General features: G+C 35.6%; 1 protein-coding gene across 2 annotated transcripts in view; it reads right to left on the bottom strand.

The window, feature by feature from the left end:
* CCSER1 (coiled-coil serine rich protein 1) overlaps positions 1-18,532 on the bottom strand; it is a 1,488,467-nt gene that overhangs the window by 484,804 nt on the left and 985,131 nt on the right. For both annotated transcript variants that reach the window (XM_070372147.1, XM_070372148.1), the window contains exon 10: positions 17,535-17,579. In XM_070372147.1, coding sequence (XP_070228248.1) covers positions 17,535-17,579 — 45 coding nt within the window. The remainder of the gene's footprint in view (positions 1-17,534; positions 17,580-18,532) is intronic.

Below are 18,532 nucleotides of genomic sequence, written 5' to 3' on the forward strand. Positions count from 1 at the left end.
TGCCACCCAGACAAATGTTAGCCAATTACTCTAAAAAATATAATTATTTCTACAATAGCAGTAAGAAAAAAATACAAATATGCTACAGAATGTATGCTTTTGAACTGTGGTGTTGGAGAAGACTCTTGAGAGTCCCTTGGACTGCAAGGAGATCCAACCAGTCAATCCTAAAGGAAATCAGTCCTGAATATTCATTGGAAGGACTGATGTTGAAGCTGAAACTCCTACACTTTGGCTACCTGATGCGAAGAACTGATTCATTTGAAAAGACCCTGATGCTGGGAAAGATTCAAGGTGGGAGGAGAAGGGGATGACAGAGGATGAGATGGTTGGATGGCATCACCGACTCAATGGACATGAGTCTGAATAAACTCCGGGAGTTGGCGATGGACAGGGAGGCCTGGAGTGCTGCAGTCCATGAAGTCGCAAAGAGTCAGACACGACTGAGTGACTGAACTGAACTGAACAGAATAGAAAACTCACTCTGACAAGAGAGATGGCATTTTGGCTGGGTTTTAAAGAATGAATGGAATGCCCTCATTATAATTTAACTGAAGGAGAAATGAGGAAATTTGATTATTTCTAAAATGTTAGTAAGTAAGGCTTATTTGCTAAAGTCTTGGTTGATGCGATAAATAGTTTAGCCCTTCTTTTCCTATGACAGGAAGATAGTAGCATTCTGTAGTGAGTAAGGTTCTAATTATACCTGGGCAAAAGGGTGAAGGAAAGATTGGTGATGGGAAGAGAAGCTGGAGAATCTATTAAATGGTTATTATGATTTTGTACTTCAGAGGTAACAAAGATCTAAATTTGTTCAGTGGAAAAGGGACAGACAGGAAGAAACATTAATGAGATATACCTGAAGTATAATGGAGACTGTAATGATTGCGACAAGTGAAAACATACACAAGCAGGAAGAAATGACATCAATTTATGTTTTCTCAAATGGACTATTAAGACATAATGTCATTAAGTGAAATTAAAAAAAAAAAAAACAGAAAAACTTGAGTTTTCAGGAGGGAAGAAAACAAAAATTATAAATTGTCTTTGTACATATTGTTAAAACCTAAGAAAGATTTGAATAGAAATATCCAATAGGTGAACAGACGGAGGTCAGGAGAGAGATCTAGATGGAGACAAAGACAGGAACATCAGCTTGTAGCCAACATTGCAGTCATTAGGGTGGATAAGATCACCAGGGAAAAGTGTGCCAAGAGGAAAGGTGAAGACACAGGGTTAAGACCTTAGGGAAAAGCATAATTTAACTAGTAAGTCCTAAGTAAGAACTGGACTCAGCCTTAGTTTGTTGAGAACAATCCCGTAGTAAGTTATAAACAGACAACAAAATGGCTTTTGAAATAGGAATATCTCAACTAACTACAACATGACTTTAAAAAATACACTTAAGCTATATTTAAGGTTTAAAAGCAAAGCTATAAAGTTATTTCCCCACAGTCTCATGAAATAAATTGTTTGGATTTTCCTCTCTTAACTGAAAACTCTGCTTTATGCTTTGAGTGTAGTTCTTCCTAGGTTGGATGGGAAATTTTATTTGACTGCCTATAAAATGCATAATTTTTCTACTTCTCTCATTAAATTTGGTCAGTTAGGTTTCTTTCTTAGTTTTATTGTTCTGTTCTCTCTTCTTTTTTCCTCTCTCCTGATACAGGTATTTTGTGCTTCAGTGATTTTCTGGGAAAAGAGCCCAGTTGGTTTATTTTTTTTTTTTTAATTATAGACTACCTCACAAATTTAGGATATTAACTCTATACTTGCAGTGTTGTTACCTTGAAAGAAGAGCTATTCATGATGTTTTGTTAGTTAAATACCTACAAATTTATGGCCTTCCAAAATATGTCGTGTCTGACTCTTTGGGACCTCATGGACTGTACAGTCTATGGAATTCTCCAGGCCAGAATACTGGAGTGGATAGCCATTCCCTACTCCATGGGATCTTCCCAACCCAGGGATCAAACCCAGGTCTCCCTCATTTCAGGTGGATTCTTTACCATCTGAGCCACCAGGGAAGCCCAAGAACACTGGAGTGAGTACCCTATCCCTTCTCCAGGGGAATTTCTCAACCCAGCAATTGAACTGTGGTCTCCTACTACGCTGTAAGAGAATTCTTTACCAGCTGAGCTACCAAGGGAGCCCTAATATAAATTAACTTTGGAAAATCAGCTAATCCTCTCTCCATCAGAATCAGCCTTATCTGTGCAAAAGGGGATTACAGTTCACAGCAGTCTAAATGAATGACTGTTAGGTTGCTTCACTGGTGTCTGACTCTTTGCAATCCTATGGACTGTAGCCCACCAGGCTCCTCTGTCCATGAGATTCTTCAGGCAAGAATACTGGAGTGGGTTGCCATTTCCTTCTCCAAGGGATCTCCACCCCAGGGATTACACCTGTGTCTCTCACATTTCCTGCACTGGCAGGTGGGTTCTTTACCATGAGAGCCACCTAAGCCTCAGGTTGGTCACATGAGATGAACATGTTCTTCACAGTCTTCATGAACAAGGACTGAAGACCCTTCAGTATTTAATCTTGAAAAAGAATAATGGATAATTTAATCAGCTGAATTAGCCCCATCATACGATTTAAGATTCACTTGAATCTCTGCTTTGAAATTATGAAACCTGGCATATTAAAAAAAATTTAACTACATTATATTATTTTGCACAATTGAGGCTTTATAAATATTTTTCTCATTATTTCAATATTTTATACTTCAAATTAACCTAAATGTAACAACCTTCATGTAACAACCTAAAATGTAACCTAAAATATAACAAGTTTCAGCATCTAAATCTTTAAGTAGGCTAATAAGAATAATTTAAATATGCTTATTATATTCAATATTTAATTATAAATGAAACTAAACTATATGAATTAAATATGTGAAAGACAAAAGAAATGAATCACCTAGACTAGCGTAGATGTTCTAAACCCAATTCTTACTGATTCTAAAAAAAAAGAAAAAAATTAAGATTTAACTCAACAAACATCTGTTGGGCACTTACTATATATCAGGAACTATTCCAGGTTTTATGGCTGGACACAAAGTAAGATTCTGTTTTCTAGGAACTCAGTCTAAGTGACAGAATGGTGGAAATATAAATAAAAAGGTAAATATAATAACATAATAGAACCAAGTAATAGAACTATTTTTGCAAGTAGGAATCCTTGGAAAATTCTTCCTTGAATAGGCAACATTCAATCCAAGATATTAATTCAATCCAAGATATGACATTCATTCCAAGATATTAAGAGAAAGTGGCAAGAATACACAGAACTATACAAAAAAGATCTTCATGACCCATATAGTCATGATGTTGTGATCACTCACCTAGAGCCAGACATCCTGCAATGCAAAGTCAAGTGGGCCTTAGGAAGCATCACTATGAACAAAGCTAGTGGAGGTGATGGAATCCCAGTTCAGCCATTTCAGATACTAAAAGATGATGCTGTGAAAGTGCTGCACTCAATATGCCAGCAAATGTGGAAAACTCAGCAGTGGCCACAGGACTGGAAAAGGTCAGTTTTCATTCCAATCCCAAAGAAAGGCAATGCCAAAGATGTTCAAACTACTGTACGATTGCACTCGTCTCACATGATAGCAAAGTAATGCTTAAAATTCTCTAAGCCAGGCTGCAACAGCATGTGAACCATGAACTTCCAGATGTTCAAGTTGGTTTTAGAAAAGGCAGAGGAACCAGAGATCAAATCGCCAACATCTGCTAGATCATCAAAAAGCAAGAGAATTCCAGAAAAACATCTACTTCTGCTTTACTGACTATGCCAAAGCCTTTGACTTTGCGGGTCACAACAAATTGTGAAAAATTCTTCAAAAGATGGGAATAACAGACCACCTGAACTGCCTCCTGAGAAATCTTTATGCAGGTCAAGAAGCAATAGTTAGAACTGGACACAAAATAACAGACTGGTTCCAAATTGGGAAAGAAGTACCTCAAGGTTGTATATTGTCACCCTGCTTATTTAACTTATATGCAGAGTACATCACATAAAATGCCACACTGGATGAAACACAAGCTGGAAGCAAGATTGCTGGGAGAAATATTAATAACCTCAGATACACAGATGACATTACCATTATGGCAGAAAGCAAAGAAGAACTAAAGAGCCTCTTGACAAAAGTGAAGGTGGAGAGTGAAAAAGTTGGCTTAGAACTAAACATGCAGAAAACAAAGATCTCGTCATCTGATCACATCCCTTCATGGCAAATAGTGGGTAAACAATGGAAACAGTGACAGACTTTATTTTTTGGGGCTCCAAAATCACTGCAGATGGTGACTGCAGCCATGAAATTAAAAGATGTTTGCTCTTTGGAAGAAAAGTTGTGACCAAACTAGACAGCATATTAAAAAGCAGAGACATTACTTCGCCAAGGTCTTTCTAGTCAAAGCTTTGGTTTTTCCAGGAGTCATGTATGAATATGAGAGTGGACTATAAAGAAAGTTGAGCGCTGAAGAATTGATGTTTTTGAACTGTGGTGTTGGAGAATACTCTTGAGAGTCCCTTGGACTGCAAGGAGGTCCAACCAGTCCATTCTGAAGGAGATCAGCCCTGGGATTTCTTTGGAAGGAATGATGCTAAAGCTGAAACTCCAGTACTTTGGCCACCTCATGCGAAGAGTTGACTCATTGGAAAAGACCCTGATGCTGGGAAGGATTGGGGGCAGGAGGATAAGGGGACGACAGAGGATGAGATGGCTGGATGGCATCACTGACTTGATGGACATGAGTTTGAGTAAACTCCAGGAGTTGGTGATAGACAGGGAGGCCTGGCATGCTGCAATTCATGGGGTCGCAGAGTCAGACACAACTGAGCGACTGAACGGAACTGAACTGATATTTTAAATAACTTGTACATAATCAAGCACAGGATTATATTCATGATTTCGTTTGACAATAGCATCAGTTATAAATAGGAGGATGAATTAAAATGGCTAAATATTATTAACATATTCATTTTTCAATTGAACACTTTTGAATAATTAAAAATGAGAACATAAATTCAGATAAGCCTTATATTTTCTATCAACTGTTGCAGAGGATATTCCTCTGGGTCCTATTTGTGATTGTCTACCCCTACTGCCATACAGAAATGGTCAAACAAGTGCACTGTGAATTTTCCCATGTGGAATATTGTCTGACCACATTCCCTTTAGCCTACAAAAGAAAAGTACAGGTCATGCTAATGTTCAGGATTCACATATTGGCAATGATTTGGTTTAATAAATATAATGGATTAGATATACATTAGATCAATAAATCTGCATAGAGACTGTTTTTAATTTACCATATCAGCAACATTTATCTTCCTTCATAGTTTTTTTTTTTCTTTTTGATCAGTGAAAGCTAAGACTCACCCTCTCTATGTGATAGATTTAGAGAAGGGCAATTGGGAAGATAATTTTGCCATGATTATCAGGACTCCGTTAAGAAGACTGACCCTAGGAAAATTGCAAACTGCTTATTTCAGATAAATTTTGTATTTTACTAAAGAAATCCCTATTCATTTTAAAATAATAGAAGAAAATGAAAATATTGGCCCAACCTTCATTCTAGATGGGTTACTACTAGTGTATCTTTTCTAATTCAACTGTCTTTAGGAGAATATCTGGATCATGAGAATACTCTACCACAGTACAAGTGGTAAATTCAAAAGATGAGTTTAATGGTGCTTTTATCATTTGAATATCATAAAAGGAAAAAAGATATAAATATTTTAAAAGTCATTTTTATCCTAGTTCCTGTTGCTAAAGTATAAGTATACTTTAATTGAACTTTGTAGATGAGCTAGGGGAAATTAGACCACACTGTCTATCATTAGCAGAGAGTGTCCAACTCCTGAGTAGATGGCTGAGACCAACATTTAGGGGCAGTCAAGAGAGAAGGAAATGGCAACCCACTCCAGTATTCTTGCCTGGAGAATCCCATGAACAGAGGAGCCTGGCAGGCTACAATCCATGGCATCACAAGCGTTGGACATAACTTAGTGACTAAACCACCACCACCAAGACAGACAAAGTATATGCAAAAAAAAAAAAAAAAAAGTAGAGAAGATACTTAATTTACACAGAAAGTAGAATGATGTAAAATTAGATAACAGAGAAAAATAACTGATTATATATTTTTCCAAAAAGATCAAGAAATAATCCTTGAAAATGGATGCACCTGACAGTATTCAATTTATAATGACAAGTTTTATGTAGGCTTCTATTCTTTATAGTCAAATAATTTGCTAACCAAAACATAACAGAAATTATGGTCTTGTTCTTGGATGAGATAATATCTAATACAACAAGTGAGCAGAAGACAGAGAAAGAGAGGGAATATGGTTGTTTAGCAATTAAGATTAGATAACTCTCATGAGGAATTCAAACAGTCATAATAGTCAGTTGTAGTAAATCTATTAATTTCTCTTCTTATAAGTCATAGTGTAATGCTAAATTTTTGCTCAAACCTATTTCCTAGGTTAGAATCCTGGCTTCACCAAGTTACTAATTATAAGACTTCGGCAAGTTATTTAAATCATTTTTGTTTTGAATTTTTCTTCTTTGAAATGAGGATGATAATAATGGCTATTTCAAAAGTTTGTTGTGATAAGTGCTTCAGTCAGTCAGTTCAGTTGCTCAGTCATGTCCGACTCTTTGCGACCCCAAGAATTGCAGCACGCCAGGCCTCCCTGTCCATCACCAACTCCCGGAGTTCACTCAAACTCACGTCCATGGAGTCAGTGATGCCATCCAGCCATCTCATCCTCTGTTGTCCCTTTTCCTCCCACCTTCAATCTTTCCCAGCATCAGGATCTTTTCAAATGAGTCAGCTCTCTGCATCAGGTGGCCAAAGTATTGGAGATTCAGCTTCAGCATCAGTCCTTCCAATGAATATTTGGGATTGATTTCCTTTAGGAGTGACTGGTTGGATTTCCTTGCCGTCCAAGGGACTCTCAAGAGTCTTCTCCAATACCATAGTTCAAAAGCATCAATTCTTCCATGCTCAGCTTTCTTTATAGTCCAAGTGCTTACAGAAATAATAAGCATACAAAAAGCACTGACTGAGGGTAACTCAGTTTTGTTTTTTTTGTTTTTTTTTACATTGTGAAAAGACAAGACCCTGTTTTTTAGGTTTTGAGAGTCTTTCTTTGGTGAGGGAAAAATCAGTTTTCAGAGCATTTGAGGTAGTAGAATTTCAGACAAATTATTTACATGGGTTATTTTATTCTTTTTTTTTTACTGTTGATATTGTTGTTGAAATTTAAATGTAACCAAATTTTAAAGTTATTTAAGAGACAAGATGCGAGGAGAACCAGAGCAAATAGGAAAAGGGCAAAGATAAAGCTTATATTTTGAGGGAAATGGATTTGTATGGCTGTATTGCTTTTAGTCGGAGAAGGCAATGGCAACCCACTCCAGTACTCTTGCCTGGAAAATTCCATGGACGGAGGAGCCTGGTAGGCTGCAGTCCATGGGGTCGCGAAGAGTTGGACACGACTGAGCGGCTTCACTTTCACTTTTCACTTTCATGCATTGAAGAAGGAAATAGCAACCCACTCCAGGGTTCTTGCCTGGAGAATCCCAAGGACGGGAGAGCCTGGTGGGCTGACGTCTATGGGGTCGCACAGAGTCGGACACGACTGAAGCAACTTAGTAGTAGTAGTAGTATTGCTTTTAGTGTGTTTCATAGACTGAATGGTGCGCCCCTCCCCTACCAATTCATATGCTGATGTCCTAATTCCCAATAGTTCAGAATGCAATGGCATTTGGAGATAGGGCTTTTAAAGAGCTAATTAACATAAAATGAGGCCATTAGGGTTGGCCGAACCACTGTGACTGGGGTCCTTATAAAAGGAAATCTGGGCACACAAAGACACAATGGGATATGAACACCCAAAAGAGAGACTATTTGAGGACACAAGGAGAAGGCACCCATTTGCAAGCCAAAGAGTAAAGCTTCAGAGAAACAAAACCTATGGATACCTTGACCTTGGGTTTCTAGATCCAAAACTGTGAGGAAATCAATTTCCATTGCTAAAGCTTCCCAGTCTACGGTACTCTGTGATGACAGACCTAGCAAACCACTATAGCAAGCAATAGCAATTTTACTTACAACTATCATTTTGAACACAACTGTTATTTGTGTGAGTCTGAAATACTCTAGTCTTGACATTTTTAATATAAGTAAAACAACTGTTTATATAATACTTCATTAGCATAATTAGTATAGTATTACTTAGGCACTAAAATATCATAAATACACTATTATATCAGTTATTGGCCAACTTATTTAAAAATTTTAGATTACATGCTAGACAACAATGTGCTACTCACTGATAAGGAACTGAAGGGTCCTCTGATATAACTAAAGGACCACAATGGAACTAATCAGGAGTGTTCCTACTCCATTGGGCTGACTGAGCATCGATGTCCAGAAAACTGTGTCAAAGTGGGTGTGAGGACAGGAAGTAAACAGAAACAGACGTGTCAAATAAATGTTCTCAACTGGAGGGATGAAGGAAGGATGGAAAGAGATTTCGGAATCTAGTTTTAAGCAGAGAGAAGGCAAGGAAGGTTTTCAGAGAACAGAAGTAGTGAGGATCATTGTAGGTTTATAAGATTCTAAATACGTTAGTCAACAAAGCCAACAATTGAATATTTACTTACGTGAGGATTGTTTGTTCTATGTGAAACCATAAATATAAATAGAAAAGAAATTCTCTTACTAAGGACCAGATGAATATCAAGATAATAAAACTTTATCTTCTGTATATTTTTGAGGTGGACATGACTTTTATTTATAATTACAATAAAAAAGGAATCATACATCTCCTCATTTATTTATGAATAAATACTTACCTGATGAAAGCAGGCTGAATCAGTTCAACTATATGGAGTAGTATTTTCCTTTTATAACTGACATAGGTAAATGGCAAAAAATAACTGCATTAATAGGTTATATTCACAAGTAAAAACAGCAATCCACAAAGATCTTGACGCATTTGACTGCTTTCAAAAAAAAAAATATAAGGCTGTGAAATAAAAATCGTAACTGTTTTTGCCTTTTCAACTGAAAACATCTCCAGGGTTTGTGATTCTAAAAATAATATATGTGCCTTATAAGAGCAGACATCTACGTCTTTACTGATTAGAAAGTCAAAATCTTTCTGCAGTAATCCTTCTTAGTCCTCACCTTTTTGTAAAATCCACTTCAAAATTACAAATCTTTAATTGTATACAAGTATTTCTGAAAAAAATCTCATAAATGAGGAAAATATAGTGCATTTCAAAACTCTGAGGTCAAAATCTCCATTCACTTCACCTGTTGTGCACATCAACACAAAGACAGAGTGTCATAAACTCTAACTAATTTTCCTAATCTCGATCTATTATCTACCTCATAAGACTTGCTTTTAAATCATCCTGCTTATAAACACCCTCCAAATATCCTCTCCTAAAATCCTCGTTTAGACATCTATTAAAATTTTGTCAATGTAGTATTCTTTTTTTCTTGCCAGTAGTTCTAACAAACTCAGTTTTGCTTGGTCAAAAGTTGTTTTCTTCGCAGTTATTTGTCAGATGAATAGTCAAAAATTGTGGAGATAAAGGAGAACTCCCAATGAAAGCCTTGTGCAACCTGACTTAAACTCCTCTGCTTGAAACCTGTTCCTCCAAGATCATTGAAGTTTCCATCTAGGAGTCTCTCTGACAGTAAGGGTGAGGTATGCACTGCATTTGGTCTAAATTTTAAGTTATTTTTGGCATTCTCCCAAATGCAGAGTTTATGCCTCCTAGGAAAGAGAATTGATTTTAGTAATAATTTGATAGCCTAATAAATTTTTTGAAAATTCTTGTTCTAGATGAAAACACCTGCTCTGTTGCTTATAACATGACTGTCTGTTTTCATGGCTTCTATTGTGAGTCAATAAAGGGATTCATGAGGTTGGACTGCTTAGAGTTAGGTTTTGTTAGACTGATTCTCTTTAGATAAACTTTACCTCAGCATTCTTTTCAAAATCTTGTGAGGATCTTCCCCAGTCTTATCTTGGTTGATTCCAGTTAGTCTCATTTTGCTCAGAGTTAGGGAGTTTAAGTTCCTCACCTGGTCTTCAGCCAGGTTCTTAAAATAGGAAGTTGCCCAAGAAAAATTTTAATGTGTTTTTTTCAGTTTATTTGGCCCTATAGATCAAATTTCTGATTGCTTTCTATTTTAGCTCATGTGCTTATCTCTCTAATTGGTGTAATTCCATCCAATATGTCTGCAACTGTAGAGTCCATTTGGGGGAACTTAATTGTTGTATTGATGCTTGATGCAATTCACTGGAGTTCAAATTATTGTTTAAACCTGTTGTTTATACTCTTGTGTGGCTCTCAAAGTGTGTGCTAATGGGTTTCCTATATCTAAGGCTTCTTTTGTCCTTCCATAATGATGGTTTCTTGTTTGTCCAAAGCTGACTCCTTCTCCCCTTTCTCTTTTCTTCTATTTTTTTCTGCTTCTCTTAAGAAAAATTGTTCTGTCACTATGTACATACATCTCTAGATAATCATTTAAACATTTCCAAAAGAAAGATTTAAAAAAATGAATAGTGTGCACTTTTTATGGATTGTGATTTCCTTATTTGAGATACAACTAAGAATGTATTCTTGCTTACAGAAGTAGAGTTGATAAGGTTGGTTTTGCTTAACCAATAAGTTTCTTTTGGATAGTTTCTTAAAACGTCAGTGGTCTATAAGCATGGAAGAAAAATAGGATGAAATATAGAAAACATAAGATGTGAAAAATAGCTAATAAAACCTGCAGTGCATAAGCACCACTCTCTGTAAACAATGCTATAAATGAAAAGGTAAATAAAATTTTCTCTCATATGTAATATGAAATATGGACTTAAGAATATTTGAGATTCAATGACAGATTCAAAGTATATTTTATTTGTTGTCCTGTCAAGAATTTGTCATCTGAGAACCAATTTGAGATGTAAAACCTAAGGCTAGGCTTTAGATATCACCGGTTGCCACAGCACTGAATAGTTCGTGTAAACAGTAAAATCTCTCAACAACATGACACCCAAATTGTCTCTGACAGAAGGAAAGATGAAAGGAAGAACAAATAGAAATAATAGTAACAGTTGTCATGTATTGCATGCTTCCTAGATGGCAGGCACTGCTCAAAGAGCTTTACCCATATTAACTCATTTTATCCTTTTAAAAAATTTTTGAAATAGAAATAATCATTATGGTCTTTAAAGTGTAATTCTTTCAATTAAATATTGATTTACAAGCACAAAGATTTTTCAGTTCATTTATTGCCTGTCAATTCCGAGAAAAGGGAGAAAAAAGGGATATTTTATTTATTTTTTTTACTGAGTCCTTAAAAGGTCTCTTGATCTCAGAACTGAACTGTAAATCAGATACGCCTTAGTGACAAATTATAACCACTGAACTATTCAATAATTCTCATTATTAATGAAGAGTTATTTTTGCCATAGATTTTATATCTCAAAGAAAACTATAATATTAGCCAATACATATTTCTCCCCCAGATTGTGTCATCACTGTGGCTTTAAAAGAATCTCTTATTCTATAAAACTCTATATCAACCAAGAATGGAATGGGATAGTTAAATTTCAACAAAAGTGAAAACAGCCTATTCTGAATGCTGAACAATAAAGAAAACACACAAATGTAGCAAATTTTGCAGAAAAATTACTAAAGGTAACTGGCAATCATGATTTGTTTCTCCGTGAAGATTTTCACCAAGCTACAAAAGAAATATAGTTGTCTATAATTTCAAATTATATAGAACATTAGCTTTCAAGAGAACAATGGGACTTCATCACTTTTTGCTCTTATTTCTAAGAGAGACAACACATTTTCTTCAATTTTAGCTCTATTCTTAAAATTCACATATTCTGTTTCCTTTCTCTGTTTTGAAAACGATTCCCTCTAGGGGTCTGTTGGAACTAGGAGAAACAGTAGCAAGTTCTCTTAACTTAAGCAGTAACCTAGGTCTAAAATAACCTGTGTAATAATTCTAAGTTATAAATAGAAAAATAAATCAATGGTGATTTTTATTTTGTTTCACTTTTAATAATGTCTATTATAAATTCTTTTGAAATACAGGGTATCATTGATCTGATTCTTTGAACATTCTCCCTTTTGAGGCTGAACTTCTAAAATGACTTACATCACGTAGAAATATGTAATATGTGAAAGTGAAAGTGAAGTCGGTCAGTCGTGTCCGACTCTGCGACCCGGTGGACTGTGGCCTACCAGGCTTCTCCATCCATGGGATTCTCCAGGCAAGAATACTGGAGTGGGTTACCATTTCCTTCTCCAGGGGATCTTCCTGACCCAGGGATCGAACCTGGGTCTCTCGCACTGGATGCAGACACTTGATACACAATTCAAAGCCTATCTAATTAGATAATCCAATTAGATTAACAAAGGCATATAATCTACTACTTATCAGAATACATTTCCCTAGGAATATTGTATGCTAAAGTGATACCTTACATAAGCAGCAAATCATGAATTATTATTTCAAATGATTAATATATTTAAATATAAAGTAGGCTTGTGGGACTAGCACTTAACTAAACATTTTATTTTTCTACCTTTTTCAAATATCTCTGATGATCATGTTTACATACTAGAAGTTCATATCATCTGTAATTTCCTAGTTATGGTTTCTGGCAAAGAGAGGATTGGGAACATTATAGTCCAACAGAGAAAGTTGATAAAGCATTCTGAATTACAAAGCAGGTAGGTTGTAAGCCATGTCCATGATTTTCTTGAGAGTATCACATTCATAAATCAGCTTTTAATGATTTGGTATGTCCACTGTTTCCTAACTATGTGTCCACCAGAATCTATTTATTTGTACTTGCAATCCCCCAAGTAAAATCCAAATTTTAAGAAGTATCACTGGCATGGTCAAACATAACCAACTGAAACTGAAAATCAATTTTCAAATCACAACAGGGGATTTTTCTCATAAAAGAATGCATGTGTCTATAATTTGGGGGGGGTCTATTTCTAAGGAATGCATCTAGAAATGATCGAAAATGTTCCTTTTCTCTCATATGTTTAAGAAGCATTTTCAAAATCTGTCTTATAGGAATATAAAACTCCTTATTTAAAATGTTCAAGTGTACCAATATTAATCTTTCTTCAGAATTCCAGGTTAAGGATGGTAACATGATCTCTACTTACTCTGTTTGTTACTTTGGGAGATTTGAGCTCTGCCAATTATGTAAAAGTGATTCCTGCTCATTACAAACTTGCACTTTATTTCCATTGCATCAGTGGCTCTGGAATTTCTGTAACTTCCAATAACACAGCCACAATCCAAAAGTTCTGATAATCACTGTCTCTCACCTTAGCTTGCAACATTAAGTATAATTTCTGAAATTAAATGCTTAATCCTGATTTAGATATCAAACCATAACAGCTTTCTTTATCCATATAAAGTCTCCTATCATGTGTATTTAGACTTGTGATATAAGTGTTAGTCGCTCAGTAGTGCCCGACTCTTTGCGACCCCATGGATTGTAGCCCACCATGCTCCTCTGTCCATAAGATTTTCCAGGCAAGGATACTGGAGTGGGTTGCTATTTCCTTCTCCAGGGGATCTTCCCAACCCAGGGATCAAACTCGGTCTTCTGCACTGCAGGCAGATTCTTTATCGACTGAGCTACAATGGAAGCCCTGTGATACAAGATATAAGATATTCAGAATAGGGATGGTCAGGTAGTTTTCAGGTAGGGTAGAAGAAAAGACAACTTGCCATTCAAAATTATTTTGTACAAACACATGCACACATACACACACAGGTGCATATGCATATGAATCTTTACTAAGTTAACAAAAAGTGTACTTTGGAAAATATAATACTAATATTTAAAATAACAACGGTGAGAGAGTCAATTCCTAAGCAAACTGATAAGAAGTCCTAGGTCCCCAAGGAGGAGAAAGGGATCTGGGGCTCTCAAGGAGGAGGAAAAGACAAACGTCTTTTTTTTTCCCCTCTTTATTTCTTAGTCTTAGTCACATAAAATGGTTTCTTCTTTAAGCATGGAACTGATGATTATACAACAACTTCAAACTCTGTACTAAGGATTATATAACAATGTATCCTGCTTGAGGACAGTTTCTCCTTCCTGAAAACCTTCTGACTAATCCTGATATTTTAGAATGTATATTATGGGAGTGGATCTGGTAAAATCTTTCTATTGTTAAATTCTAATCCTGTTATCTTAAAATGTAAATTGTGGGGGTGGGTCTGGTAAAATTTTTACAACCTTGAGACCTTCTTTTGATTTATTGTAATAATCAATTAAAAAAGTATATAAATCCCTTGCTTAGACTAGGGAAGGTGGTCCTCCCCATCTCCCTTCTGATCTCTGTGTCAGAAGCTTTCTCTGTCCCTTTTTCACTATAATAAAACTCTGCTACACAAAAGCTCTTGAGTGATCAAGCCTGGTCCCAAGTCCTGAAGCAAAAATCTTCTTCAGAGATCACGAATCTGACATCATTCACCATAAGCTATCAAAGGTATACAATCTTATAAAAAAAACTGATAGCAACCTGGTTTTATCCACAATTCACAGTAAAAATACTGTATATAGGAGAACAGAGTTTCCTTAAGAAAAGAAATATGATTTATCCATGTGTCATATCCAGTGAAATTTCACTGAGGATTTTTTTTATGAGTTATAAGATCCACAAGAGGCAAGAAATTCACTCACAGATAGAAGTATCAGTTATACGATGACATTTTACACAGCATTCCACTAATTTCCCTTTTTAAACAACCTTGCTATTACTTATTATGATCAGCATCCTCAATTTACATGCATGTATAAATACATTAAAAAAAAGTAACTTTTTAAAATACAACTAATATGTGTTTTCAAACGTTTTACAACAATACAAGCAATTTAGGTACTGCTCATCTCTTTTTCCTTCAGGAAATTTGTATTTTAATCAATTCTTCTTAATTTATATTTTTATACAGCATGTAGTGTTCAGATTTGGCCTTCCTGTCTAGCAATTAGCCTTTTAACAATATTTACCACTTAGCTAGACAGCATATTACTTACTGCCTGCTTCAATTCTCCATGCAAACTCTCAAATGGTAAAGAGAACATTTTAAAGGACACTTCTTAAACCTTATAAATATTTGGTAAGAGGCCCTTAGTATCACATCCGTCAACATCTATTGGGAACATCTGTCATTTGAACTAAGACAAATTAATTCATCTTCAGAAGTAATCATTGTCATTTTGTCTTCATCAATCACAATAGCACTAGGATGAAAAATTCTAAGAGGGTATTTTGAGTAAGAGTTTTCCAAATCCACACATTTAAATTTAACATAATCACAAGGACTTTATATATACATCTTTGTAATACACACATGTAACAGAACACAGCAAGCAGGAATCAGAAAGATGCCTGTCACAATTCATAAGCAAGAGAGATCAGGACACTCTTAAGGAATTACACTCTTATTTATAGGTCACTTACCACTGAAACTTGATAAACAGTGTTCACAACATATTTCTCCTCTTGTCTGATACCTCCCTAAAGTGTCTTACCATAGAATGGATTAGACTTTATAATCATAGGGAAAACTGAGGTGAGTGTTAGGTTGACTAGAAATAAGCCCAAGTAACGCAGTATTGCCCAGATAGGGAGTGAAGTGGCTGTTTTGACTTTAGTAACTTGACTTTTCATTCCTGGATAGGAGGTGTCAAGTGAAGACATAATAATGCTTTCATTAATTTGATGATTTTACCTTCTTCACAATAACTCCACTAACCAAGAATGGAGGCCCAAATCAAGGTTGTCCCCTCAATGCAGATGTATATATTAAATTGTAGGCCATTAACAATTTGGCCTTCACACAAACCACAAAATACCTTCAAGAAAAAATTTTAATTTAAAATACATTATTGACATATTCCTTACCCATAAGTATATTTATAATAAAATCAGAAGAAATAAAAAATAAGCAATAAAATTAACAGCAACTCTTCTCAGTAAAAGCCTTTAAATATAACATGAAAAAACTAAAAAATCTTAACTTAAAAAATGATTTTTGCTACCATTTAGCAATGTCATCACATGGCTACATGGATTTGAATTTCCCTTCTTTAGACACATAATTGCTCTTGGACTAGGATACAATGGTGAGGAGGTGAAACTGTACATCCTCGAACACACCAAATCAGCAGAAATAAATCACAACTGTCCTGCTCAGGTGTGAACTTTTACTTAGAACATGAGGAGTTGAGTTCTTTCTCTAACTAGATCCACTTTAGTTCCAACTGACAGACAGTAGTTACCCTCACAAACCTGTAAATGGCTCTGAGATCTTCCTTATACAGTACATGCTTTTACCTTCTGTCCTACAATACAAAATATCTCTAGAGATTTAACTACATTTCACCTTCCCCAGCTCTTTTGCCAATGTGATCCTACTGTTGTGCATCCCTCTAAAGGAATAGATTCTTCTGGATAGAAATAGCAAATAAATGGAAAGAGACCCCACATGACAGTTAACTAGGAACTAAAATGCCAAATACTAAAAACACACAACTGGAAATTAGAAGAGCAAAGAAAGAGGGGCAAACATCATGCATTAAATACAGAAGAAATATGTTTTTACAGAAAGAGAAACCACAGATGGGGAGGAGGGTTACATTATTCTCTCATTTTATAGACTAAGTGTCTTCACTTTTGACCCAAATTATACTGTAAATATCACCAAAAATAAAATTACCTTTTGAGTAACAATATTGATTTACTGAATTAAATATCCCACCACCTCACTACACCCAGCAACGTGAGTCACAGAGAAAAGTAGAGCATTTACACTTTTACACTGAAAAGGATTTTATCTAATTAAAATTAGATAATAATATATATCACATAAATAATATGATATTCTGTTTGATACTACTAAAAATTTCCCTTCTGTATAAAGCATCTAGAGTAGACACTAGTTAAAGGAAATTTTAGAATCACTAGTCTTACCAGAGCAACTTCACACCATCAAACAATGCACACCCACCTAGCAGCATATGCCAAAACCCTTGGACACGAGAGTGAAGAACCACAATGCCATAAAATGTTTTCATTGTTAGAATTATGCTAATCTTTCAGTAAATCACTTTAAATATTGCATCAAATCTTTGCTCAAAAAGGTTTCTCTGCCCTATCTAGAGGGCCCTACTGCTTTAAAAATCCACTTTAACAGAAACAAAACACTTACCTCATTGGAGACAGGATATTTTCTTCAGTTTCAGAGGAGCAAGTACAAATAATTCATTTACATAAACATGTGTAAAATGTGTTTTGGCCAGAGTGAATGAGATGTTATCAAAATCCCTTTCAACACATCCCCATCATCCTTATCATCATCAGCATCAATCAGCATCACCCACCACATCAGGGCAACACTGAAACCCTTCTCTCTTCTTCTCCATCCCTCTCCCTTTGATTTTCTTACCTCTCTCCCTCCTTGTACTGACTCCAATCTTTTCAAGTTCAAACCCTGAAAGAGGGGAAAAAAAAAAACAAACTACATTTATTACTGATGGCAAAGAAGAAGTAACTAGTACCAGTGAGAAATTTTAAAGTGAAATAGTTCATTTAACAAAGAAGATCTGAAGGCAGATTAATATTTCATACATATGATAATGTCCATAACTAAGTCTTCAAATATGGTATCAATGCACTTTTTGCTAAATCCCAAGACATTAAGTAAAAATAAAATACAAAGCATTTTTTTTGTTTAGTAATGATTGTCGGTCTCTCAGTGAAGTCACAATCTAAAAGGATTTGCTATGGTAGTAAGCTTTTATTCTATTGCTTTGCACTTGGCACATCCTGGAGCCCAGATCTGAGTTAAGGTTGATAAAAAGCATTAGCTTCATTTGCAGCACTGATGATCATCTAGGAAATATTCAGAATTTTATCTCCTGAAAAAATTTCTCATCTTTTATTATCATAAATGCTTTTTACATTAAAAGAGGAGGGATTCCCGTTAAATCCCCAATAAATACTAAGAATAATTAAATGAGAGAAGACTCTCTCTTTCTTCGCATGCCTATTGCAAATATGCTTGTGGCACTAGAGTCAGTCTGTCCATCTGTCTATCCTCCCTAGAAATACTGCTATTTAGAAAGTGAGATAATGGAACAAATTGCTCCCTCCTGCAAATCCAATAAAGGGCTTCCATGGTGGCTCAGACAATAAAGAATCTGCTTGCAATGCAGGAAACCCAAGTTAATGGGTTAGGAAGATCCCCTGGAGAAGGGCACGGCAACCCACTCCAGTATTCTTGCCTGGAGAATCCCATGGACAGAGGAGCCTGATGGGCTACAGTCCATGGGATGGCAAAGAGTCGGACACGACTGAACAACTTTTCAAAACAACAATAAATACAACAAAAGTTTCAATTACTGTTATTTTCCTTATTGTAGTAGTTTTGTATGTGGAAGGAAC

Source organism: Bos mutus, chromosome 6 (assembly GCF_027580195.1).
Source record: "Bos mutus isolate GX-2022 chromosome 6, NWIPB_WYAK_1.1, whole genome shotgun sequence".
Classification (NCBI taxonomy): Eukaryota; Metazoa; Chordata; class Mammalia; order Artiodactyla; family Bovidae; genus Bos; species Bos mutus.